The 27,593-nt window shown below is 48.2% G+C and overlaps 1 protein-coding gene across 4 annotated transcripts; it reads right to left on the bottom strand.

Moving 5' to 3' along the window:
• Window positions 1-822: 822 nt before the first annotated feature.
• spryd3 (SPRY domain containing 3) lies at window positions 823-26,811 on the bottom strand. Of its 4 annotated transcripts, none has more exons than XM_026998704.2 (11): window positions 26,689-26,811; window positions 25,411-25,538; window positions 24,438-24,513; window positions 21,400-21,524; window positions 21,141-21,276; window positions 20,281-20,469; window positions 12,110-12,259; window positions 7,782-7,839; window positions 4,518-4,625; window positions 4,102-4,238; window positions 823-2,677 (listed from the first exon to the last, which is right to left on the bottom strand). In XM_026998704.2, the coding sequence occupies exons 2-11, from the start codon at window positions 25,536-25,538 to the stop codon at window positions 2,543-2,545; spliced, it is 1,242 nt and encodes a 413-aa protein (XP_026854505.2). In that variant the 5' UTR covers window positions 26,689-26,811; the 3' UTR covers window positions 823-2,542. The 4 variants fall into 4 exon arrangements, with proteins under 4 accessions (XP_026854505.2, XP_026854507.2, XP_026854508.2 ...); XM_026998705.2 differs by having other exon boundaries at window positions 2,543-2,677; window positions 26,698-26,811; XM_026998706.2 differs by lacking the exon at window positions 12,110-12,259.
• Between the last annotated feature and the right edge of the window lie 782 nt (window positions 26,812-27,593).

Below are 27,593 nucleotides of genomic sequence, written 5' to 3'. Positions count from 1 at the left end.
AAAATGTATATCCATGTCGGATTATGTATATTCATGTCAGATGGACATAAGATATGCACAGTTTAGAGCTTTCCATTTGTGTGACTGAGAATACAGGATTCCAGCATTTTTGGAAGCTATAGTTCTGGTGACACCTTGCATCATGCATAGGAAAATGAAGCCATCAACACATGACTCGAGTCACAGATAAAAGTGGCCCTTTTCCTCCATATGTGACAGATTTGTCCTTTAGATGACAGTGTGAACAGCAAAAACACATTCCAACATTTTTAATTCAGATTTGGACCACTGTCATGCGTGGTACTGAAATCTGATACTTATCCGATAGGTGGCAACACGCATCTTTCTGATCAGCAAGATCAGAATTCCTGGATCAGAGATCCAAACTTTTCCATCAATCCAACTTGACGTTTATCAGAATTGCGGACTGACAAGAAGGAAAGATGGATGATAACAGTGAAGGAGGATTTCAATGACGGGATAGTGAGGTGCCAGACCTCAAACATTTGCGGTAATGTTTCTACAGAAACAAAACTGGAAGGCACTTACATAGCTTAATGTGTTAAGAAATTTCTCACATGTGGAACCTTTACTATGTAAAGGAAAACTATGAAAAACACCAACAAATTAAAGGAATATAGTGATCCAAACAAGCCTTAACGAGACATCCTCGTAAAGCACATGTAAATGTGATCTGTTATGTATGTGCATTGTTTCTTCTGATGTCTATATTGCAAACCTGTTGACCATATGCAGATTCTTAAGAATATAAGCAGATTTTTCTAAGAAGAAAAAATTTAAGCACCACAAAATAGCAAACACTGAGAAAACAGTATTTTGAATTTTAATGTAATCCTTCAATTCATATACAGGTAACAATTCCTTTTTGGTGAAGGTTGGGGTAATTACACTGAATCTGACAAACTGAAAATTTTGGCATGTAACATGAAAAAATATATAATTTTTTGTGACTTAAATGACATGAAAAAGACAAACGACAATATTACTAAAAGAGATAAACTATACCGATATTATTACTGTGTAAAGATTTCTGATTGGTTCTAAAGGTGTAGAAAATGGAGTCGGTCCAGATGGGAGGAGCTGAGTATGCCAATACCAGCACAAACACTGCTCCAACATCCTTTTTGTGTGTGTGAGAGAGATTCATATCAATTTGCTCTAAAGTGCTTGTGGCATTAGTAGAGTGGACGAGCTTATGGTGAAGCAAACATTGGCAAAGAACATCTTCAGATTTTTGACAAACTGAAGTGTGACATGGACAGGACCACACAGACAGACACTCAGATGCACACACACACAGACACACAGAGAGAGAAAGAGACCAAGACAAATCAACAAACGCTGTGCATAACCTGAGGCAAGAGCTTAAGACTACCAACTAAAACCATTTCAGAACTGACAATATCTGACCATTTGTACTGAGTTGCATACATTTATTAAAATACCAGCCTTTAACATAAAGACTCTAAACGTGTGGCTATCTCCCAACTCTCAACTGTTCTCAACGGCTGACTACCCCCACCTTGCCCCGCCCGGCATAAACCCCCTCCCGCACCCCTAACCGCCCAGATGCTGCCCAAACCCTTGTTTCCAGCCTGAAGTGAAGGCAAAGTGGCACCTGATTAACTCTGACATTTAGAAATAAAGCACAAAAAAAAAAAAGCACAGGAAGAACAAAGAGCAAAAAAAACCAAACCAAAAAACACCAAAAAACCCACCCAGCACAGAAAGGTCTTCCGCTGGAGGTTCCAGGGGGTTGGGGAGGGGAGGCCGTGGCAGAGTGAATGGCACAGTGACTGCGATGCTCGGAGACGTGGCTGCCCCCTGAACGGCTGCTATTTTAAACCCAAATGCCACCCCCTGCCCATTCACCCCTGTCATTCATTCAGCCGTTTCCTGAATTGAATCTTTGTTACTTGCTGTGGCATATTTTGTATAGCAGCCCATATATAAATGTACATTATATACAAGCACGTTAAAAATATATAGTTACATATGATCTGGTTTGTTTGTTTTTATATATACAGAATATCTTTCTTCATACAATCTATTAATTCTCTCATTAGTCAAATTATTTCATATGAGGACCAACATTTACTTTGATATGGTTTCCACGCAGAACATTAAACAAAGACAAATAAACAAGAAAAATAAAGCTCTATCCCTGAAGGGAATTCAGATGACACAGAAATATTACAGAAAAAGACAGTAAGAGATATTTGTTGCCTGTGTGAGCAGTCATCATGCACTGCTGCTTTTTACGGGCCATGGCATATGGGAAACCGTTTTTCTACAGTGTCTGTTTGCATACATGAATAAAAAAATAATAATAATTAAACACCAAACCAAAATTACAGATATATGATGATCTCCATTTGTGTAAAATGAAACTGTTGCAATTCCCTTTTAGCTGTGTCTGCTCCAACCATGCGATTATGCTCTGAGTGACAGACAGCCCAAGCCAGTGGATTGGCTCAAAACACAGAGGTGCTGCCAGTGGATTGGCCGTGCCTGCTGCTCGTCAGCCGCTGAGAGGGTGGAGGTCCACCTTGACCTTCTCCCCGCTGCTGAGCATGCCGACGGTGGGGTAGAATCCTCCGGCTGGCACTGCCACCTCCCTCCTCCCAATGATCTTCCCATTGCGGGTGAAGAACACCTAGTGGAGTAGACACACACGGGGGGGGGTCTGTCACGTAGCTCAGCACAACAGCTGCACTTTACAGCAGTGATGAAAGCCACATGCGTCCAAGGCGTTACATGTACACAACAGAAGATTCTGGGGTTCATTCTTTGGCTCCCAAAAGAGTCTCCAAAAGCTTTTTTTTCCTTCCCCGTGTGCAGCAATCATCCCACGGTTCATTAAACACAAGTAACTCTGGGCACGGATACAGTAAGGCATGCTGACCAAACAGGAGTTCATCTAAGCTTCGAGAAACCAATGTCACTTCCTTCACACGTATCCTGAACGGTCGCGAGCAGTCGAGCGTTCTTACTGCTCCGATCCGCATTTCTACACAAGGTGGGGAGCTCGCCGTGGGTCAGGGTTCCCTCGCGACTCCCACCGTTCCACCACCAGCCCCAGAAAGCACTCCCGGAGCCTGTACGCGGAGGGCCGTGGATTGCGGCGTATACAGATGTGCCCTTTGCAGAGAGGGAAGGTTGCTGACTTGGACACATTTGAGGGCAACCGACTTCAGCCTGCACCTGAAGTCAGCCTCTGACAAAGACCATGACGAGGAATTTATGTAGCTGTCAAATTAAGGCTTTGAGGTCTAGCCGTGACAAATGACTGCCTGTCAGGGAACAGTTGTTGCGAAAGAGAAATATGACTGATCGTGCTTTTAAAAACATAAGGGCACCCGATGACGAAACCCTGGGGGTCGCACGCAGGCATGGGGAGCGAAGGAACACAGACGCAACGCATGTCAGAGAGCCCAACGCTGCAGAAACGACTGGAAGGCAAACCCTTAAAGAGAAACACTTGGTTCTGCGTGTGGTTTGCGTGTGTGTGTGTGTGTGTGTGTGTGTGTGTGTGCAGCGTGTCTCCATGTTTGGCAGACAGCAGCAGACACAGAAGGGGTTTGCAAGTGCGACGGCAAATAACGTTGCTAATTCCCTGCTACAAGGGAATCATTAAATAGAGTGGTAACTATTATAAATGTCATCAAAACTTTATACATGCGCTGGGCCATGAAGGGCCTATTTATCTGGTGTGGGGGAGAGAGGCATGGGATCTGGGGCTTATGACAACTGACTGGATTACAGTCGTACCACAGGGCTTCATTGGGTCTGCATCAGCCTTCATGGTCTGTTTTGTGTTTGGTCAGGAATTTCTATCGGGGTTCGTGTCGTTTCCAAAGGCACGGCGCTTTACCCAGAAGTGGCTCGCAAATGCGTTTCACGAGTGCGTCAGCAGGGCTCCCACCCATTAGGCTTAAGTGCGCTGTGATGAGGCGATTCCTGATGACAGCAGGCGGAAGTTGCTCTGCGAGGGTTTTTTTTTTGTTGTTGTTTTTTTTTTTTAATAATATCACCACAGCTCTAGGGACACGGTCCAGTGTGAATGTCAGAGGCGCTCACCGTAACTTTCCTCCCCTCCTGCTCTTGGTCTGCGTCATCTCCTTCCTCCTCCTCATCCTCATCGTTCAGGTACAGTACGTTCTGGACGCGGCCCTGCTTGGGGTGCTCGTCCAGTGTCTCGCCGTCGTCCACCTCATCTGCAGGGACGAGACGAATTTAAAAAAAAAACAAAAAGGGGCAGACTAACATAGCTAACCGATCGGCGCTATGGGTGACCCGTTAGCACGATCTCCCTTAAACAGGAGCGTTAATTGTAGGAAACGGACACTTGATTCTAGGAAACAAACGCATTTTTTAAGATCCTGATTTGCACTGATCGGTAGGCTTGTAGCTCTTTTCGGCATATTCCACTCAGTGGGCGGAGCTGGCCGCACAGGTGAGGAAGGCGCTCTGCTAGAGCGTGCGAGAGGTCTCACCTTCGTAGTCGCGGGGGAACATGATCCCACAGCCCATGATGTCGCCTTCGAAGCAGCGTGGGCCAAACGGGTCGCCAACCCCGCTACCATGGAAGATCTTCCCGTCGTCTGCAGGACACGACAGGACAAAAAACCGACGCAGGCTAAGAATCAGCTATGCGGAGAACGGATCATTTTGCATGGGACATTTTTGTCATGCTTAAAAAAAAAAGGGGGGGGGGGTTTAGGGGCAAAAAAGCAATTTTACACTGCGGCACACACACAATGGAGCAACATACTGGGCCCACAATGAACTAGTTCTACCCAGAAGTTATACCACATACATACCAATACTTGGCATAAACTAAACCTGTGCCAGTGAAAGGTATTTCTCCGCTACCAACACAGGCCGATTATCCTGCCAAGCCATGAGATTTAGTTGATTATTATATTTTACTTTTAAACACACAGCAACAGAAGACCTATATAACTAATCTATTTATTCTACAGCTTTGCCGACTGCATGTACATGACAAGGTTACAGGCTACAAGAGCCATTTAACAGACCAATATACAGCCTTTAACGGTCCTCTCCAGGCGTCTGACCCTGCGCGTGAAAGTGCCGATGAAGGCCTGGAATAACCTGCTATTTTCTAAACCTGGAACAAGTTGAGATGGTGGGATGAAAGTTGCGGAGGTTGACGGGTCAAAACAGAGAGGAGCGCCCTCTGCTCTCAACGTCTTCCCCGCGCTCTGGATTCGAGCGCCTTGGCGGAAAACAGAACAAAAGACGCCAAGAACGGAGACGACGACAACAATACGAGAGGCAGGGAAAGAACGACTTTGAAAAGGTAGCCTGCAGACAAAAAGCCTAGCGCGCAGCACGGCTGGTAAATATTTGTGGAGTTGTCATGGGACCCGTCCCCCAGCTCAGGATGCTGTTTAAACAATCTCTATCAGAACACGGGGAGGGCGCTTGGAGACACTGTATCATTAAGACTCCCATGCGGGCTCCTGTCACAACACCACACACTCGGCAAACACCACAAGCGGTGTGGGAGAGGAAGATGGTTAAAAATAGATGGGGGTCGGTGTTGAGTGTGTGTGTGTGTGTGTGTGTGTGTGTGTGTGTGGGGGGGGGGGGGGGTAGAGAAGGCCCTGTGGGGGGGTGCATTTGGGCGTCTCAGCCTGCTGGAACACTTTCAGTCCTCCTGGCACCTGAGCAGACAGGAAACGGTACACCAGAGGACACAGGGGGGCTTTCCTCTTTCCTCGTACTGCGGGCCTTTTCTCGGAGCCCCGTCTGGAAAAGGCGAGAGGACGCAGCACCGCCGGGACAACCCCCCACACCCCCGCCCCGACCCGGCCACGTCTGCAGGTTAGCCGGACACTTTACGGGCTCTCGGGGGGTGGGAAGACGAGGCTGAGGGACGTGGTGCGGGAGGGATTTGCTGTACCACCAAAAAGCATCACCCCTCAAATTCAGCTCTATCAGCACAGAACCTGGTGTCTCTGTTTTTGAGTCTGAGGGCACAGGCGCTCTGCCAACAGTTTTCCGACCCATTTGGCAAAGTCGGGCAGCGCATTAAACCAGGAGGAGCAGGCTTATTCTTCCCACAAGGTTTAACGATTGCTCCCCGTCTGAGGAGACGCCACCGCTTTACTGCATAACGGCCTTCTTGGTGGGGGAACCCCAAATCAGCATCTCAAATGACTTTTCACTATGGACCGTCGTGTTCCAGCGTTCCCCATCTCCTCAGAGCATGCAAACCAAGCAGCAGAGGTTAGGGAAAGACACCAGCACGAGGGGTCCGTACGGGAGAGTACCTGGCACTGGCATCAGGCAGGATGACTCAAGGGCCCGTGATTTCACGAAATGGGGGCCGCGTATGGATCAGGGTGCTTTAATGAGGCATGGCCTCCCCATCTGCCCTGCGGCTCTGCCGAAACACCCGCGGGGGGGGTTGGGTGGTGAGGGCAGCAGCCTGATGGGCGCGATAAGCGGGTAGATTCCTTCACAGCACTGGGAAGAATAATAATAGCGGAGGGGCAGGATGGTATGACAGCCCGAAACCAAGCGGAGGGATGCGGGGTGAACGCACACGACAGCATGGCTGGAGGAAGGCAGGAAGAGTCATCAGAAAACTCACTCTCCGAAATGAAGAGCACAAAAGTACAGAAGTTACTTTATGCCAGCTCTAATAACAGAGCCACACCATGCACCTAGTACTGTAAACAGAGACGCCAGGCAGGGTGCCATCCTGATCAAGGCACCACCATGGTATGTGCCAGAGAGTGTGTAGTGGAGTCATACTAAGAGGACTGATATTCCTGGCTATTTTCATAAAAAGAAAAACAAAAGAAAACAAACAAACAAAAACATTCACAACACACGCACAAAAAAACTCCAAACAAACAAAATTATAGGGCTCAACGCTGGCGTGCCTCAATGCTGGAGCGCGGAGGAGCTGATAGGTGAGGGAGAGCAGGTGCGTGCCCGCCCACGTACTACAGCACCTCACACGCTGTGTGGAACGGCTGCGGCCATCGCTCCCCTCGCTAACGAGCGCTAGCGGGAGCTGCACGTTATGGCGGCCGTAGCAACCTGTGTAGCCCCGCCACGTGGCCCGGACGCACGCCGAGCGCATGTGTCGGGGGGCGAGATCGGGTGCTTTATCCGCCCCTCCAGAAGCCCCGCTTCCCCTCCACAAATCGGCCCCTGCGTCTCATCTCATCTCCGGTGAGCTTGCCATCGGGGCTCAGGCCCCCGGGCCAGCCGCGGGGGCCCCGGGTTGCAGAGATACGCCACAGGTCTGCGGCTCCTCGGCACACCCAGGAATCGGCGGGGGCTTTTAGGACAGGTGCAGACAACACAGGCGACGCAGCAAAAGGGCAAAAGAAGGGAACGAACGGAGGAACATCAACACGGCAAATGAGAAAACGGAGGAAATGAAGAAATAGAGATTTATTGGTCTGTGCGTGCTGCAGGGCAATGAGGCACACTGGGGTTACACCACACTGGCAAGGAGGTCAAAGCAGGAGGAAGGTTTCGTACAGCACAGAGTAATATCTGTCAGTAAGATACTGGGAAGCTAAGCCTGGCAGACTGGAGAGCATCGCAAACTTCTCCAATAACCAGTGGGGCAAAAGGCCAGGCTTCTTAGACTTGATGTCTCCAGAATGACACCTTGGGACACTATGTTTTTTTTTTAAATGACACTGTTCGTGGTGTGATGCTCTGAGTGACTACTGCACTCGGCAGAACGGATGTGTGCTGACACTCACCTGCATGATAAGCTACTGAGCCTCTGCTCCAGCCTGGGTGTCTGTTCTTAGGGTAGTCCTGCGGAAACACACACACACACACACACACACACACACACACACACACACACACACACACACACACACACACACACACACACACACACACACACACACACACACACACCTCTTTTAGTTCCCAATTTAGTGCCTTTGTTCCTTTTGAGATCAAAGTCAACCGAACCCCAGTACAAAGGTGCATAGTCAAGGCCAACAGAATCAAATACTTCACTCAACACTTTCACATCAACACGGCTATTCATACTTCAGCACCACGGTCATGAAACAATCAGTGCTCCTCTTCTGTGCTGCGGTGAGAAATGGACTGCCAGCGTGTTGTCACATAGCAGCACAGGATACATCTTTGGTACACAGGCAGGCCATGCCGGCACAAACACTCAAAATTTGTTTTTGTTTTTTTTTGGATAAATTCGAAAGAATGAGTCAGGTAATGAGAGGAAATGTGTTTTCACACCTGCACAGCTAACCCACAAAACTGTTTTCATTCCTGAAATGTTTCGACTCTTCCTAATGTCTGAATGAACAAATGGGGTATTCGGCGCTTAATGGTGCAATTTACGAACTGAAGTTACACGAATAAAAAAGGCCAGAGGGCTTCCAGTAAACTCCGCTGTAGCACTGCAACATCTATGATGTCAATTCACTTTAGCAGGGCTCACTGACACACACACACACACACACACACACACACACACACACACACACACACACACACACACACACACACACACACACACACACACACACACACACATCCACTCACCTGACACTTCATCAGAAGTGCTTTACAGATGTCTAAAGCTCCAGTGACACCGATATGTCTGATGGAGTTGTACCCAAACCCACAACCATGCCACTTTGCGAGGAGTGAGAGCATGGATGAGGTAGGTATTTCGGAGAGAGCAGCTGGTGAGGAATCTGGCGTTAATTTGGCGATCCCCGTGGAATAATAGGAAATAGTTTTTTAGCACGCCCTGTTCTCCCGCTGCATTTCGCTGCGTGCTCATTCCGCAACATCTCCACTCCCCACGGATGTCGCGTGTTTCACGTTCTACTCTCACTCTCATGTCCTTGGTGTTGTGCTGCCTGAGGCTCACAGGACATGCTGCCATTTCACAGAAAGCAGCCGTTGTGTTTGTGTGTGTGTGTGCGCGCACGCGGGGGGGGGGTTCAGAGGGTGAGTGAGGTCAGGAGAAGAGGAAAGAGAAGAGACAAGTCCTCCGTTCCCCTCTCTCGGCCAAACCCTCACCTCCTCCTCGGCTCCGGGCCCTCACATAACTTTTGCGTGAGGATTTTGTGTTTTGGTTCAAACCCGTAAAAAGCTGTGGCCAGAGTGTTACACCGAGAGCCGTTTGATCTGTTTATCGAATTAGGAAAAGAGAGGGCGGGGGGGGTGGTCAGAGAGCAGCCGAGTAAAACCTGATGGATTTACTGTCTCAGCAGAAAGCCACGGAGCCAAGTCTTAGCAAGATGGATGATGGGCTTAAATATCCATGCCCTGACTTCCGTCCCTTTGGTACAGATTGGAACCATAAACTTTCTGTGAGGGATTAGGATTAGGGCACAAAGCTGAGCAGAGGAACGCTTGCAAAGGAAGGGGTAGGTGATGCCACCTCGCACAAGCTCACTGAGTGTGGAAGGACAACAGGAAACAGTCTTAAGAGATAATACATGTCAAAATAAATCATTTTCATACATGGAAATATTCTGTGAGACTCTTGCGTCTGGGAATGTGTTTGCACATTCCATACGTTTGTACGATTGCATCTGTGTTCCATATCGTGTTCCATACACAAACGCAGACAGGCAGAGGCGCTTGAAAAATAAATCCTACACACACCGCATTTATCGCGTCAATCATGCTGGTACCGTAGGAAAAGAAAACATAACAGTTTTTGCATTTAAAGAAAGGTTTTCAATTAACCCTCTCTATTGCTTGGGGGGCTCCAAGCAGAAAGTTGTCTTTCCCTCCATCTAGGCTGCAAAAACCATTGCAATAAGGTGTTACGCTAATCGGCAGTGCCCGTGTCGCTGGCCGAGACCCACGGGGGCCCTTTTATCTGCGTTATTTGAGCAGCCTGCATTTCCACACTGTGCCACAATCAACAAGTAGCTGAGAGGCTGCCGATGGAGGCCGATGCCCATCTGCCAATTACAAGCTTAGCAGTGGGAAGAGCGGGGAGGGGGGGTCTGCAGGCACCCAGACCACCATGATGAGGGCAGCAGACCGGCGTGAAGTGATCCCTTTGTGCCGAGTTCTCATCACTGCCCAAGTATAAACTCGCAACTTGGACGGAGGAAAACCTCTCGGCCACTGCAGGTCTTGTCGAGAGCCACGGAACCCCGAGATCCACAGAACGCGGTGAGCTTTTTTTCTGCAAAGAAAGCTCTCCGTGCATGGCCTTTCTTCACAGAAACATCCGATGTACGTTAAATGACAAAATTATCTAAAATATATAGTACAGATGGTCTAAATGCAGCATTTTGAAGAAAATGCTGAAACAAGGAGACAAGTACTCACGCACCGACACACACACACACACACACTTACACACCATGGGAACTGCTGTAGAGTCAGCTGAAGTAGTGCGGCCGGAAGGGAAAAAAGGAAATGGCCGGCTGCCACGGGAAAGGCCAGGAACCGATAAGGACCAGGGTCAGCGGTTCGGCTGGGGCTGGCCGGGCACAGACGTACCGGTACACGCTGGCGCCCTTCATTAGGCCAGCTCAGACCTTTGTCCTGAGTCCTAGCAACCAGTGTGTGTTCCGAATGTGAGCGGAAGTGCTCTGTAGCTGCGGGCGAGCCTTTGGCAGCAAACGGGGCTCTTATTTTCGGCGCAGCACAGTGTTCAGCCAGTGTTCAGGGCTGTGGCGGAGCTTCAACAGGTGTCGCGGTGCACCCATGACCAACTATGCAAACAGCCCTCCAGAAAGCAGTCAATTATGTGTAAAACCATAACTTATTGTTTCATGTTTAAAGGCTTTTTGAAAAAGTTATTCGAAAATGTCTGGTCATTTTCATTTCTGTTTTCACTGTAAAAATATAGCAGCGCTGCCAACACGCTACTTCCAAAGATTCCAGCGCTTGGCTCAGGATAAACGGGTTGTTTCCATCCAGTGCATTTTCAAGAGCCAATCAGAGTACGTCTAACACATTCTGCACGTCCACCCACGAGTCTGCAATGTCTTTCTGTGTAATATTAATTGCTAGCCCCAACCCCACCCTGCATTTATTTTCATATTTGCTTAACCATTCGCCCCATCATCGGTAGTTCACTGGCTCGAGCCCCGACGACGATGAGGATGATGATGATGATGTTGGCATTACTCCGTACTGTTATTCACTGCGACACTAGCCTTCCTGAACATGTGTTGGTGCTTGCGGACGAGGGCATTTAGCGCTGTCCTCCAAGTGCCCTGGGCTGCCCTCTGTCGCGGCACGGACAGCAATCCCAACAGATGTGTTGCTCAGAGTCCCGTGTCTTGTTTTCTGGGGTCACGTTAACAGGGTATAGTATAGCCCTTTTTTGTAGCCTGTATCTGGGCTCCGCCCCAGTTCAGGCGACGGGGTTCACCGAGTTTAGATAAAATCGGTCTACCTTTTCACCCCCACACATTCAAACAGACTTACTGAACCCAGCAAGATCACATTAGGAATCCAAAGAATGTACTAGACGTGCACCTCACACATGTGCTACAACTTGAAGTCAGTCAATCTTCAGGGCGTTCATACACTCTGTATGTATTTTGGTAGAGTCTAGCTGCTAGCACACCTGAGCCTGATCGTTAGGGATAAGGAGCCACACAAGGAACGGACCTTTTGGCGTAGACTCACTGGCGTGCTCGAGAAATAACTTGGAGGCTTTCCGCATGTTAATACGATATCACGTGGCTGCGGTATCAGTTATACCGTATCGCGCCTCGGCGCGTGGTGTCTACACGGGATGAAACGGCTGCCAGCTGCAGCTGCTGATGAATACGGCGCGCCAGCTTACCCCTTCTGGTCCGCCGGTGCCGAGAGCCCTCGAGGGGTCACAAGAGGCCAGCGCGCCCAGAACACTGCGAGGAACTCGGTTTGAGCGGAACGTATTAGTGTGCGTTTACAGCACGCGAGATCTGCGCAGAGTGTTCTGTCCCTCAGCCCTTCCCTCATCGTGGAAAGAGCTTGAGATGGTTTGTGATAAATTCTCGACAAATCCTGAGGAACGCCTCACCGTCGCAATCCAAACGTAACGATATTCATGCACAACATTGTGGCTTCCACTTACTCTACGAGCAAGGCCCAAGGCAATGTAGCACTTCTCTCCGGGGTCCACAATCTCCACCTCAAAGTAGTGGCTCTGCGTGCAGAGCGGCTGGCGGGCCTGGGCCAGGCCCACGTCCATGATGCTCTTTCCCTTCCCCACGTACTCCAGCAGCTGAGGAGACACAGGAGAGGCTCGTGGGTGATGGGACACATGGAGATACAAATACAGGCAAAAGTCAGGTGTCAAAAATTGGGTTCAATTGGCAAAATAAAGGACCACCATTAACATACACCTGGCAGGTAGTATTGCATTAATATTTCCAAAATTTTTAACCTATACAAAATGTATAACAGACTGGGTTAGTTTTTTTTTTTTTTTGGGGGGGGGGGGCGGGTTGTGTTTAGTACTCTACATGGTCTCATCTACTTCAGCAGAGGCAATGGAAGAAGAGGTCCAGCACAAAACAAAGCCTGGCTATGCAGATCTTTCTGAACCACTCACCATACAGAAACATGAGTGCATGTGACTATGCAGGTAATGCCCCTGAACAGAGCAAAGTGTTATGCTCCTCTTCACTTGGGGAGAGGGAGGGGGTTCAAATTGATGGTTTACTTCTTCACAATGATCATGGTGCTACATGTCTCCCACAATCCCCTGTCTGCCCTAGGAAGAGGTCCTGATGCCAGTCACTGCCAATGCCACATGGCCAACAAAGGCCTTGGGACCTCAGCAAAGGGACTGCGCGTGGCACAGCTGGGGTTCAAACCTCAGCTGTTGAGCATCGATGGCACAGATGACGTGACCTTTTTGTGCACCATGTTCCACGTTTGCAGGGAGATGCTAATGTCATAGGATGACTAAGGAGAACGAAAGACTGACTGCCCTTTCTTAAGCTCACAGAGCCACAGAGGCAGGCGAAGGGTTAGTATCCAAGGCCCCCAACTACAAGCAACTGGGTTAATTCTGAAGTTACTGTGACTACTCGAAGAAAGCCAACGATTTACAGTGCTGTAAACTCTTGTCTGGGTTTTTGGGTCTTTGCTTTTATTCATCTGGTCTTGTGCTCTCCAAGACTAGAAAGCAGTAAACTGCAATAGTACTTAAGAAGACCATTGGGTTTTACTGCCGGCCAGCCCACTCTCGCGGACACTGCGTAGACGCTTATGGTGGTTGGGTTCTCGATTGGCAAAGTCCCGCAGTAGTAGCCCTGCTGTAAACCTTTTGTGCTGCCGGGAAGCAGGCAATGCAACCCCTGCTCAGGACATCGTCATCCACCCCCTCCCCCTGCAGAATAAAGGCGCTGGATCTAATCACGCCACAACACGCCACTGTAACTACTTTCAGGTTTAAGACGCCATCCATTAATTGCCCCCAAATTTCCATTTGTGACAGCAAAATACCGTGTGTCCCAGCAGTGGAAACAATCCTTGGATGCCATTTATGAATCCTGGAATCCTTGTTTACCCAACACTGACTGCTGCTCAGGCATTCTGACAGAGACGGGAAGACAAACCGAGGCACTGGTGAGGTGGCTCCCAAAACCATATGGCCCGTGTGTGTATCTATCTATCTCTCTCTCTCTCTCTCTCTCCCCGTCTGTCTCTCTCTCTCTCCCCGTCTGTCTCTCTCTCTCTCCCCGTCTGTCTCTCTCTCTCCCCGTCTCCCTACTCCACTCTTTATTATCATGACTAGCAGCAACGCTTGCTGGTCTACATAAAACACCCAGGATATGATCCATGCTGACAGGCCTGTGATAAAAGCTGCTTCGTTCATTCATCCTTCAAGTTGCTTCGTGTCCTGCGTGTGCTCTTTCAGCATCCTCCAAGCCTTCATCTCCAGAGGCTCAGTGAGACTTACTAACGCGTGCACCTGGTTGCCGACCGCCATTAATGGGATTCGACTGTGTGGTTTCTTTATTTAGCCCACCGCCGCCGTTATTTCTTGTTCCTCTGGGCTTTTATTTTCTCCTCCGCCTCATAACTCTTCATGCCGGGACCGGTCGCCTGCTCCTCTCTGAAGGTGGAGGCAAAAATTGCCATGAGTCGCACCTTCCTACCCATTCCAGGCTGAGTAATGCCCCCCCCCCCCAAACCGTCACTCCCCCCTCGTCCCCCGGGCTTTTATTTTCTCCTCCACCTCCTCACTCTTCATGCCAGGACCGGTCGCCTGCTCCTCGCGACGGCTCCTGACAACTCTCGCCATGCTCCGGTGACACCAGCAGCCTCCGACTGCCCCATCACCGCTGTTGTTGCCGTTTTGTTTTGTTGACCCGCTGCCCGGGCAACAAGTGAGGCGCTCCGGACAGGCTTTGCGGTTTTCCCGCTTGTCCTGGAGCGACCTGGAAAGCCGAAGGAGGTGAAGTGGAGAGGCGCGTTTGCTGCACTGCTGTCTGCAGCTTGACCTACAGTTTCCACCCACTGTCACCCTATGATTGATTGCGATGGAACCGACAAAGACAGCTCGTGCTGTTAAAAGAACATTTTAAATGGGGCTTCTTCAGGTGTACCTTTGAAATCTTGCATGCCTCTGCACTCTAAAAGAGAGGGACTTCAGTCTAATTGACAATTGTCCATTAAGAGGCTTGATGGAACATTTGCACGCTGTCTCATGTGCCAGATGCAACTGCCACTCAAGGTTTCCAAGGAATTCCAAAATATTTCTAATGTTCCTTAGCTAAGGCCCCTCAGCAACCAGTAAGGCCATTAAACCACTCTATAAAACTGACACACTGGGGTTCCTGCAAGGCCTAAAACACTATGGACACACTCATAAAGCATCCAGGAAGAGGGGCAAAGGAAGGAGGAAATAAAACCACTTAGACCTACCTAATCTAGACCTCAGGTGGTGAGAAGATATGAAAAATGAACTGGCTTGGTGATCGTCATGTAGGCCAGGGCAGAAGTCCAGAGCAACACTCTGGGAGCTCACCTGTTTTACTTGAGGTTTGACTGAGGTTAGTAGAGTGTAATCGTGCTTCCAAATGGCAATAATCATTTAAGAATTTCTGAAGCTACCACTAAGCAGGGCTGTAATGTTACGCAGAGAGGTATGTCCATTAAAACTGCAAATATATGAGTTCTGCTGGATATATTTCATTGCCAAGATCAGAGACGTTTACAGCCCCCAATCATGAAAGGGAGGTACATGAATTATATTTTTTAAAAAGCAACTTGAATTTGCAGCATAAAGATCATTCATCAACAGCAACCCTGTGGTATTTCTTTCCGCATATGACACATATTCCACATATGCTCAGCAAGTCCCTGATGATGAAACAGTTTTAAACAAACCATTATTTAACAGGGGTTCATGCTATCAACAATCTGTCCTTCGTAAGGCTTTGGTTCGGCTGTAAAACCTTGTTGTCTAAGAGTGTAGTCTGTCAAGCTCTACAGATCAGACTGTGTTTTCCTTCTTCAAACAATGCTAAAAAGAGGAAGCGAGTTGGCCTTGGAAGCAAACTGCCCACAGCTACTTTTTTTTGTTTTTGTATAACCTTCTAAACCAGCCCAGTGGTGCCGTGTCTAAAATCGCTCCCTGCGTGATGTGAGGGCCCCTGCCTGCTGGCTGCAGCCAGCCTCTTTCTGACAAACTCCTGCTGCTAATCGCCAGCTGCTGCTGTGAAGAGACAGCACCTACGATACAGGTAACGAATGTACTCCAGCACGACTCTGAGCTCTGGAAGTCCTTGTGATGCTTTCCACAGAAATCCAGCACATGGAGTAAAGGCTTAGCTTGTCCTCAGAGTCTCTCTGCATGTCTGTCCAAGAATACCAATCGGTTCGGCTGAGAAATCCTCCAAAACAACAATCTTTCAGGAGAGGAGAACAATGTCTGCACTTTCCATTGCCTGGGGCATTATGAAAGTGAGGTGTTTCGAGGGCTTAATTTCACACTCTAGAGGCACAAAGAGCTAGAGAACATAGGAAACAATCAGCTTTCCGCTTACGTAAAACAACCGCACTACAGTGAGAACTGCAAAAGCATGAGACGGCGCAGCGTATCGATCAGACTGGAAACCTTTGTCCGCTGCCAACACAGGCAGTGAAGCAGAGAACATTGTGTATCGATCAGACTGCTATGCTGTGTGACGTGACTCAAAGGCTGTATATTAGGCAGCCCAAAAGTGAATCCTGACTCATTTCTCTTCGCTCTCCTCTCATTTTCCATCATGATCGAGACCGAAACCAGTCACACCCACAATGGAAATCTCTCGTTAAAGCAGGTGACCGGGCCTCGCCCTGCAAATGTTAGCTAGGTCTGCGTTTCCTCGTTATGAGAGAAAACAGAAACCAAAAGATGAGCTCCTGCCCCCTGGTAGGGTTTGAAAAGAGTCAGAAAGTTTATGGGGAAAAAAGGTGAAGCGCTTCTGACTAAAGGAGCCGACTTACAGTCCTTGTGCAAAAGACATTCATTTTTAAACGTTTGCAGACTCAAATGAGAATCAAAAGAAGGACCTGAAGGTTCACTGCATGGAAAGGAGTAGAAACCACTAATCACGACTGGGCCACCAAACGACACACCAACCATTCCTAACATCTTTGTACGCTGCGTGAGCGTAGCTGAAAGCAGTTTCTCTTACTACAAGCCCAGCATGGTGGTTGCAATCGCCATGTAAGCTTAGCTGTCAGAAAGGGCCCAGCATCATCATCACGTAGCCAGCGTGGAGGGAGGGTTCTCTGCGTGGGTGAGATGCGACCGTCCGGCAGGGAATGAAGCCAGACTCTCCTGTATGCTGCCACCAGCGCAGTCCTCCACTGGAGTGGCCTCCAGTGGAAATCCAGCTGTTTTGCCCCTGTTCCGTTGCCCCCATGGGCTCAGGCGAGCAGAGCTGATCGCGTGGAAGGGCAGGGGAGCATACACGTGCACAGTTGCACATGTGTGCGCTCGTGTGTGTGTGCAGGCAGGCATGTGCTCGACTGCTGGCGTGCACACATGCTTGCATAGGGCTTGGTTGCGTAGGGGTGTGTGTGTGTGTGTGTGTGTGTGTGTGTGTGTAGAACTGTAAATGTGTGTTTGATGGCTGGAAGGTTCCCGGTGCAGTCTGCCTGCTTTACTCCACAGCATTAAATGGCAGAGCACAGCCATTGCTGTGGCAACAGGCACAGGGATGTCTGCCTTGTGTTCACAGGGACTAGTACGTATACACTGGCGCTAGCCAAACGCCTCCTCATAATACAAACACTCCATCACGTAAAGAGAGAGAGAGAAAAAAAAGCCATTAACTGACCCGAGTCAACTCATCTCTGAGTTTCACACCATTGAGCACAGCAATAACTGGAAGTCTGTGTGAATTTCTCAGCAGCGCCGGCATGATCATCTTTACCAGCAGAACTCATTAAAACTCCCCGTCAACATGCATGAATAAGTGCTACCTGTAAGCTTGATCTACAATACAGAAGTCCTCATCAAGACCACAAACACATCTCAGAGCAATCTGTGGTTAGCTGCGTAAGGCATAATGCCAAAAGATGAAATTAAGCCCAAGTGTCAGCTAAAACATCCCTCTCGTGCAGACTTTTATGATGTTGAAAATGTCTGGCATTCAACTATGTGTCAGAATAACTGAACAGACGGTCACGTTGCCGGGGGGGCAGTTCTTGTGGCGGCAGGGTTCATGGTCTCACACCAAGCCCGGGACACTGGGTGGTTAGGACTCGCTGTGTCTTTCAATCGCTCCTCTGAAAAAGTGATCAGAGCCTTCGGACCTGGCCCCTGTGGCCATCGGCCGCAAAGAAGAGTGAGCTCCTCAAAACCTTTGCACCGAGTAACAGCCTACGAGCTTTACAAAACAGAGCTGTGTAGGACACCCAGAGAGGACGTCAACTTCGCCCGGTCTCAGCAGCCGCAAGCTTGTATGAGAAAGGGTCTTAGGAGCTGGCTAGTCATTTGCTACTTGAGTAAAATTCAAGTAGAGAGGTTAGGAGTCAGGCCAGCACAATCCAGTGCAACACACAAACACACACAGACACACACAATAATGGAAAAGCAAGGGAATGTTTGGGATCACTCTAGACAGGCTTGCTGACAGTTAGTACTGACTTAAGATGCAATACCCGCTTATGTAAACTGGTCTGGTTGCCCCGCCAGCAGCAAATGTAAACAGCAAACAAAAGCCAAGGCTTGTTGCAGGGCAAGAGCATAACGTTCTGCTCGTGGTGCAGCTAACCACCCCCTTCCTGTCTTTTTGCACCAGGTGCAAGAGCTGAGTGTGGCAAAAATGAAAACACACGGATATACAATCAAGTGATGGCAAATCATGTGTATATCAACATATCAACTTCATTCGCAGCGTAAACCATAGGCAAGCTGCGACGCGCTACGCTGGAGACTCAAAAGCACTTTGGCTGACCCGAACGTCCTCCGGTTTTAGCTTGGCAGCCGGGCAGCACGACTCCTGCTTCAGAGAAACCAAGGCGGCATACTGTGTCGGGCGAACACCGCGGCCGACTACGCTGCCGGCTTCAAACTAAAAGCTTGCTCCGGTAAGACGTGCTCTTCCGGAGAATGGAAATCCGTTGGCAAGGGGAAAAGGTATCAGTGCAACGCCGTTTCACCATAAATGGAGAAAATGAAAATTGCAGCAGCATTCTGAATACCACAGCTGAAGCGGCCAGACGCAGACCACAAAATGGACTTCATTCGAACATCTCTACTGAGAGGCCTTATTTAAACACTTTAGGCCTTGGTAAGAGCGTAAGACCGTACTTACCAGTCAGGGTAACGTATAGAATATCACGAAAGGAAAGATGCTGAGCTAGGATCAGCTCCCTTCTGCCAATACAGCGTAAAGCCAGACTTCTTTTACTGACTCAAAATAGTCAAACAACATTATATGATTTTGTGCTTGCTGCGGTTATAAGAGCAAACAAAAGTACCCACCTGTACATGTAAGGACAACTCAGAATCAAGGGCATAGGAAACAACAGATCAGTGATTAGACATTTCCATTAGAATATGAAAGGCAAAAACTGATCTTGGATCAGCGTCGCAAACTCCTTTACGTCACAGAGATCACCATCAAAACAGCAGACACGGATTCAACTCAGCAGTTATAAAATAGCCTGCTTCTAAGAGCAATGACGCCTCCTGTGCGTCGACACAGCCAGTCCACTGTTCAAACGAATCGCTGGTGTTGGAAGTACATCAACAACTATGTGACTTTATTCACTAGTGATTAAATATTGAATATGTCTTAAGTTCCTTCCACCCAAAAACCCAGCTGCCTGTCAAAACATGCCTTCATCAGCCTCTGTGTGGCAGCGTTACCCATACGGAGGCAAGCGAGGGGCCCCCCCATCGCCTCCTCCTTCAGTAGATCAGGACAAAGGCTGGAGGCCTGCGGCACCGAGCCGGGCCAGCGCACCAAACCTCCGGCTACTTTTTAAAACACGATGACGAGTCCACTTCTCCCTGCCTACCAGTTTCCAGAGGGCTGACCCGTCCGTGCCTGCAACCTGAGCCTCGGCCCACGCTGTGGCTGCGTGCCCGCTGGGCTGAACACGGGGCAGGGTGGCTGGCTGCAGTTCCGGGAAGCTGCGTTCTGGTCCGATACAGGAGGACCAGTCTGAACGACCTGCCTGAGAGTGGAACTTCTGGATGCTCACAGCTCTGTCTAAACAGAGAACTCCAGGTAAAGCGCATCACCTCCAGAGCACACAAGCTGCTTTTGTGGCAGAGCGGGGGCAGCTTGTGTGCGCTGGAAGAAGTTTGCACTGTGTGAGGAAGCTTGCACGCACACACACGCTGGCATGCATGCACGCCTGGCACTGAGCACCTTCTTCTGTGAAACTAGCCCTCAGGTACCTTTCGCAAGAGTGCAGATGCACAGGAAGCCAGGAGGAGATCAGAGTGTGGTTCGGGCCACAGCCTGTCCCAACACTAACTCCCAACATTAATCCCCTGTCCCAACACTAACCCCCTGTCCCAAAACAAGAAAATTATGCACATACTTGAGTCATGGTCTAAATCACAGGACTGCAAGACCGCTCTTTCTAAATCGGAATCATGTGATTCAGGAATAGCCAACAATTCCTGGATGATTTTAAAATTCCAATAAACCAATAATTTATTAAAATCATCATTAAATATGATTTTTTTTTTTTGTTGATTCCTGCTTTCTTTATTTTTCCTTCTTTGTCTAAGGAGGAGCAGCAGCATGTCCGAGTCTTCAGCGCCCATTTGGCTCTTACCGCTCCGCTGACGCACACATCGTACAGGCGTCCCCACTCGTCCTCGTGACTGTCCACCATCATGACGCTGTCCTCCTCCTCCCTGCCCCACTCTGCCTGCAGGTCCAGCCGAACCTCCTCCCCCAGGGAGTGCATACCGATAGCGGGGAAGAGGCCGTCCGGAGCCACTGGCACCACTACCGAGCCCACCTGCACTCCACGCACACACACACAAATTGATAACTGTGGTTACTGCATTTAGCCTAAATGTCCGCTACTTACTTCACCAGAATATTAATATTCTAATAATCACGCAGAAGGTAAAGTCGTAAACGGGCAGTTGTAGAGCAAAGAGGGGCATTTGTGTGACTGCTCTCTGTGGACCTTGTCTGATGGGCTTATTAGCTGCTGATCCAGTGCTGGTTGCTCACCACCGAATGAATGAGTTTAACGGCATGTAAATATTTGCCAGCACATTAGCGGTTATGAACATTCTCACTGCAAACATTTACCCACAATGCACAGCACCACAGCTTGCTTGCACATCACAGGAGCAGCAGCAACATGGGCCAAGTGCCACACAAACAACTTAGTCTTGCAGCTCGTTTCTGTGAAGTTCCCTGTCAAACGTTGCCACACACAAGTCATACTGAACATGATTTTTTTTTTTTTTTTTTTTTAAATCAAGTCAGGAACTCCTCAAAGTACAAACTGTTCAAGGACAACATTACCGCTTCACTGGTGAGGGGAACAGCTCCGTCTAAGAATATCTGTCGACATGTTTATAGATCATGTTCAACTGCGTACATCTGCCATAGAGCAGTTGTCAGAAACGAGGGGGAGGTCTGTGGTGCCATTTGGACTGAGGAAGAGTGACTCACCTCTTTGCTGTTCTTGGTGAAAAAAACAGTCGTGAGTCCGGCATCGAAAGCATCTGCATAGATTCCACAGCCTATCCGATCGCCACGGTTACACTTGGGGCCGAACTGTTGGCCAACGGGGTTGCCGTTATAAAGTCTGAGGAGGGCAGTGGAGACAATGATGGCAGCCTGTAAGTCCATCAGCTCAACTAGCTGTTCATTTGGTGAACAGCCAACGCGACTGACCCAACTAGCTGTTCACTGGCTTTGTATTACTTACTTCCCGTCGTCTGCATGGTATGCAATGGAGTGTGGCAACCAGCCCGGCTGGTGGTCCAGCTTGTAGTACTGAGGCACCAGGCCCACGGCGATTGTACCCCTGACGCCCGTGTCCATTATGGTCACCTGCAGGAGCACAGAATCACCTCAGTCCACTCCTGTTGAAGGCCTGACCAGTTCATCGGTGAGCTGTTCTGTGGAGCTCAGTCATGATTGTCCTCAACAGAACTTAACAGAAATCAAATCATTTCGTCAAAATATATGTACCAAGGACACAAAACTCATCATTTAGAATGGGTCTTCTCATTCTGAATTACTGTATAGGATAATGCGAGTTTCTGTCTATCAGAAGCCAGGCAAGGAGTAGTGGGTGTTGTGCACGGAGAGCATAAAGCGATGTCAGTCTCGGGGGAAATGTATAATGAGGAACTGCTAGCGAAACCTGTATGAAGTTATTTTACCACCCCACAAAATGGAGAGCTGTAGCCCTGAGACTCACAGCTGCTTTTTGAGAAGTAATCAGCAATATTACAGCCACGCCTTTGAAAGGGGCATCCTGGTGAATGCCAGCAGCTGCGTGCATTGCGAGAGAAGCGGAGCCAGGAATAACAGACCTGAGGACCTAGCAGAGCTGCACTGAGTCAGAGGCTGGAGAAGTCACGGCAAGTAACCTATTATTAAGAGTGTGACCTCCTGGCTACCACTTAACTCCCTAAATGCAAAGCGTCTCGGCTCAATCCGGCCCCGTTCCCCCCCTGGGCGCAGACGGGGCGTAGTGGGAAACGCTTTCGGCTACTGAGCCTTCCACCCAGTCTCCTTGTGGCGTTGTGCAGATCTCAAACTGCGCGTCGTGTGACGTCATGGGAGTTTGTGGATATGAATCACAATTGCTCACGTTAACCTACTCGTCTACTTTGAACCCTGCAGGCAATTTAGTCGCGACCTCCCACGTGACGCATTCAAAATAATGGCCTTCGCTGAGGTCAGAACAACACGAGATCTGTGGCTCCTGAGCGGAGCTGACCGTGGCAGGAATGCGGGTCGGACACCGTTACACGTGGCTCTGGGTTCGAAACCGACTCCAGGATGGCTGCAGTGCAGCTGTTGGCAAGCCACTTGTTTCTGCTGTACAAACTAAACACTGCTCCCAGAGCCAAAGCATATTCATAGCATGAGAAAGTCTCCTCAAGTTGCTGCAGGTTTTCTATAAAGCAGGTTTCGGTTGCCGCCCACACAGAATCTCTGGTTGACTCTTTCGAGGACTTACCTTCCAGGCCTTAGAGAAGAAATTGTTAATTCTAAAAACTATTTCCTAAATATTAACGTCCACCGCTCGCTACAAGTGAATTTTATGTGCCGTGAACCTGAAAGATAGTGTTCCTCAAAAGAGAAGACTGGCTCGAACCTGGCTCAAACACTGGCTCAGAATTCCATCTCGAGCTTCCAGACAAAATAATCAATTAGGCTAATGGAGAAAATTTCCACTTGACCAAAGACAGAGCTGATTTACACACGCACACTGAGGCTCCCTGAAATAACAAAATGACATTAGATCACTGCAAAGGATTCTTAATTGTCCTTTTTTTTTTTTTTTTTTTTACATGGGACAGTTGAAACAAGGGAAGAGTTCTGCGTGTTTGGGCGCAGGCGGGTGGAGGCGCGTGAGCGGAAAGGTGCTTTGGGGGCCAGAGGAGGTGAAACGAAACCCCTGTGAAAGTGTAATGAGGAAACACAAGCCTGCTGCTGACGCATATTCCAGCCTCACACATGACCTTTCCCGGGGGTGCGAGGAAGACAAATGAGGAAAAAAACAAAACAAAAAAAAAAAGCTCTCTGGATTGCAGGGGATTCTCTTGAAAATGTGCATCATAATCGGACCCCCTTTCGCCACCCAGAAAATGAGACTCGATTCATTGCTGTATATGGCAAACTCATTGATGCGGCCCAGTGGTCTTCATTAAGGGGACATACACGATGCACAAAGGCACTAGGGTAACGCTGCCCTTGGAGGCGTGTTGTACCTGCGACTGAAACAGCAAGGGATACAACCCAGTGGCAATAACCGCTCGAAAAACAGCACATCTACAGGAGGCATCACCAAAACACAGACGACGGCCAAAGCCTTTCTATCGAGCCCCACAGGGAGGTTTGAGGAGGAGGTGCTCGCCACTGCTCCAGGCTGAGCGCCGGGGCCGTGTGTGTGCACAGTGCAGCGGGGTAATGGACATGGTGTTACTTTCCAGCTCCAATGCCCAGGAGAGGAAATCCATCAAACCAGGCCGAGTTGCCGGCAGCCCACAGGCCGAGCGGAGCAGGCTGCCGCCCATCCAGGCAGCCGAAGCCCAGGCCAGCTCCGTAAATCACCCACTGCGTGCCCTCTCGCCAGCTCTAATTTACAGCCCCAACCTCGCGGGCTTTCCCGTACTAAATCACTGGGACGTACTCTTTCCAAGCTGTATTTCACGGCAGGGGTTTCGAGACGGCTCGAGCTCGGGCGCCAGAGTCAGCTCGAGATGCGCGCCGTGGTGACAGAGGGCTCGCTGAGAGGCTGCGGCTGTAAGGCCTGGGTGTGAGCACAGCAGAGTGGGCTCCCCGCGGCCCCACAAGCTTGGCCCACCGCCACACCCTTAAGACCACCGGTTCAGGCTGGTGGTCTGACATTGTCTTCTGCAGCACCAGACTCCTAGGTTTAGAGTGAGAACCAAGATCCATGACTGCAGTGGAAGAATCCTGGGCTCTTATTACACCATGACAAGGGAAAACTATTTCCAGAATAGAGGAAAAAGCATGTGCTGGGGCATTCACTATTACATGATTTCCAAAATCAATATACACTCGGTTTACATGGAAATGAATTCATGATGAGGATCGGAAATATGTTTGCACCCTTGTCAAAACAGGGTTTGGGCTTTCTGGGTTATATCTTTAAACTGAGCTGAATTCAAAAAAGTAGCAAAGAGAAAATGGGAACTTAAAACTGCAATTCATTCTTGCAACAGTGGCACTGGCATAGTCTTTCAGCACAGATGTGCTGCTTACCTCAAAGTAGCAGTTTCCCTTCGACAAGGGCCGTGGAGCCACATAGCAGCCAACTTCATCAGAGTTCCCTTGGTAACTACAGCAGGGAGGCAAAAGAAAGCTATTTAGAACCTCTTAGTAAAGAGCACTGTTGCTATAGGTACTTAGACCTTGTCCAGGGAACTGCTGTTAGGATATACAACAGTCTATCTCGATCCATGAGAGTGAATTGCAGAGACAACTAACACCAACATGTTAATAACAGCATGCTTATTATTGGCACATGACAACACTACAATTATTCCTGATTAATTGGGTTTGACAGCCATGTTGACCAAAAAGCCTGACACCACCTAAAAAAGCAACCTGACCAGTTACAGGCCTCAAACTCAATATAACAGTAACACGGAGGGCTCCGAGGAGGATTCAGTAACAAAGAAGTGGAAAAAAGAAAATTTTATGTCCTGTGGAATTCTCACACCATATTGTACAAAGGCTGACTCTTTTTCCAATACGTCAAACGCGCCTTTCATCTTTTGCTGACCGAAAAACAAGCAGCCCATAACGTTTCCTGAGATTATAATTGTTTCAATCAGTGAGGTTGAGTGAGGCAGCCTTGTTTGCGTTTTTGGTGGAAGCTGATGGTTCAAATGCACGCACACATGATGCTTTTCAGTCCCATGTCGACTTCCCTGACAAGCCCCAGCTTTCCGAGAGAAACATGAGCACCAGAGCTCTGTGGGTGTATGTTCTGGCTGTGGAAAATGGCTGAAAAGTGAATAAATTAAATTGCAAATAAATAAAAAGAAAGCCACACGAGTCCTCCTCATGCTTAATTTAATTACCAAGGAAACGAATTTAATTAAGACAAAATGTTGGTAATTCAAATACATGAAGCTTCAGTCTTATTATTTATGGTCGACTGTTGACATTTAATATAAAATGTGACTAGCTGCCGGACGCATTTGTGCTTTAGGCCGACCGACAGTCCTACCTCAGCGTGTCTCCATCCTTCAGCATGCGTTTGTAACGTTCCTGATAACGTACTGCACGCACTTCCCTGATTTCTCTGATCCTACGCCGCCAGTTAAGGAACCTGTAGTGTAAATTGATGTCATCCATCTTGGGCAAGGGAGAAAAAAAAACAATTAAAAAAAAAAAAAAGCAATGGAAAAAAGTTTGACACAAAGTTTAGAATTCTTGGGTTATAGACAGATGTTTAGAGACTGCAGTGAAGCTGCAATCTATTTTCTAATCTAATTGCAGCGTGAAAGACGGTATGCTAGTCTTGGTTGGATTGCATTGCACATGTATAAGGCATCTTTGACTGATATAATGTTTGCGTTGATATGACAGTCAATATTTTTACCAGTCATAACAGCAAGTCCTGTTTCAAATTTCTAATTGGAAAAGCTGTCATGCAAAGAGGAACTTCTACTCTCTTCTTAACCTTGTGTCACAATTAAAAAAAAAAAAAAATGAGTAGGATCGAAAAAATCGCATATGTATCACACTGAGTGGCAAATGCTCGGGCCACGAGTTCACACTACGAGGTTTTCCCAAAAACATGAACGAATGTTAACTATAACGAGAAGCATGTCGAGAAGGCCAGGGCGTCTCCGTCCTGTCAATGCCACAGCCGAGGGCCGTGGCTGAGGTAATTTGAGGTAATTACACCCCGACCGACCCGGCGATAAACAAGCCGGCGTCACGTTTACCGGGATCACGGTAGTTAATGACACAATGAGTCACAGTTTGAAGTGTAAAATTACCTTACAGTGACGTGACGTGAGCAAACGTCCAATTAACACTTAATTGAATGGAGGACCGCGAAGATTATTGCAACTAATGAAATTAAAACCTTAATAACCTCTAATAACGACTTGTGTCCACATTACCATAGCCAATAATGCTAGCTAGCCATGCGGCTTTATAACTGGCTACTTAACTAGCTAGCTAGTTATAACGATGTAACTGTCGAAGTTTGCTGACGACTGTTCCACCTGTCGTTAGTTATCTGCGCTTTAGAGCCTCAACTAGCATGCCTATCACTGAAGAAATGGCTTTAGCTAAATACCATATCGACGCTATCTTAGCTTAGCTTAGCTAGCTAGCTAGCCGTTAACGGCGACAAATAGCCAACTTCGCTTCGCGCCCGGCTAACGCGTTAGCATGGCTAAATAGCCCCCTGAATAAGGCAGGAGAACATTTATATTCCGTATCACAATGTATTGATTAGTCGTTATCGAAACATTTTGGTGCAACGCCTTACCGTACTCACGTCTGTAGGCGAGATACTGTGATATTCTAAGGCCACTTGTGTTTACTTCTAGGTTGGGACTCCATTAGCTAGCTAGCTAAACTAGCTTACCTTGTAAAACAAAAAGTGTGTAAGGACTCTTCCTGTTTACATCAGAGACCAATGAGTGATGAACGCCAATCGGGTTAGAGTATGGTTATACTGACGTATCTTTAACCAATTGGAGAATTAGCCGCTATCCACGGCAAGATTTTCCGAGGCGGCACCTCTTGCTTACCGCAATAAAGCTTATCAAGCGCTTATGGGACCAAATTTACCCTTATAGCCATCGCTGTTTAGTTGCCTTTTATTCGTTTTATAGTATGGATGTCTACTGATCAGTTATCCTACGTGCATAAAAGTTTAGGTGTTTTTGCGTTGATTCCACTATGAAAACTGATTAGTAGAAACTCTGGTATTAACTAAAGTGAAAATCACCGAAATAGTAAGATGGCAAGACTTGAAGCTGAAAGCGCACCTGTTGGATATGCTGTGATATAAATCTGTGGGATGAAAAAAAAAGACTACTAAGATCCAGTTCAATGTGCCAAGTGACTATGTCAAGGCTATGTGGGGTTCATGGTTGCTAGTGTACACATTAGTTAAAAGATAAACTGAAGGGTAATTTTGAGAGGAGGACTGAAATTGTCCTGCTGCATCCCTGCAAGCAAAGTGCCGCAAGGCAAGTTTGAAAAAGAGCCTGGGTCCAGGCTTGGCTTTAGGTGGGAACAACAGGTGATTTTGGCAACTTTTGCTAAGATTAAACATCTCTAGGAAGGTCACTATTCAGGTGATGACAACCTAGCAAATAAAAGAGAGACAGCTTGGAGGGATTCTGGAATTCCTGAGTTTTAGGAATCATATCAGGATAGTCACAG

Source organism: Electrophorus electricus, chromosome 22 (assembly GCF_013358815.1).
Source record: "Electrophorus electricus isolate fEleEle1 chromosome 22, fEleEle1.pri, whole genome shotgun sequence".
Taxonomy (NCBI): domain Eukaryota; kingdom Metazoa; phylum Chordata; class Actinopteri; order Gymnotiformes; family Gymnotidae; genus Electrophorus; species Electrophorus electricus.
This window is presented reverse-complemented; position numbering and strand designations above follow the sequence as displayed.

Excerpts from the sequence above, each read along its gene's own strand:
- spryd3 (XM_026998704.2), bottom strand. The coding sequence starts at position 25,538 with ATGGATGACATCAATTTACACTACAGGTTCCTTAACTGGCGGCGTAGG. Across the intron at positions 21,525-24,437 it reads AGGGAAACTGCTACTTTGAG|GTGACCATAATGGACACGGG; the intron begins GTAAGCAGCACA and ends GTGCTCCTGCAG. Across the intron at positions 20,470-21,140 it reads TCACCAAGAACAGCAAAGAG|GTGGGCTCGGTAGTGGTGCC; the intron begins GTGAGTCACTCT and ends CGTGGAGTGCAG.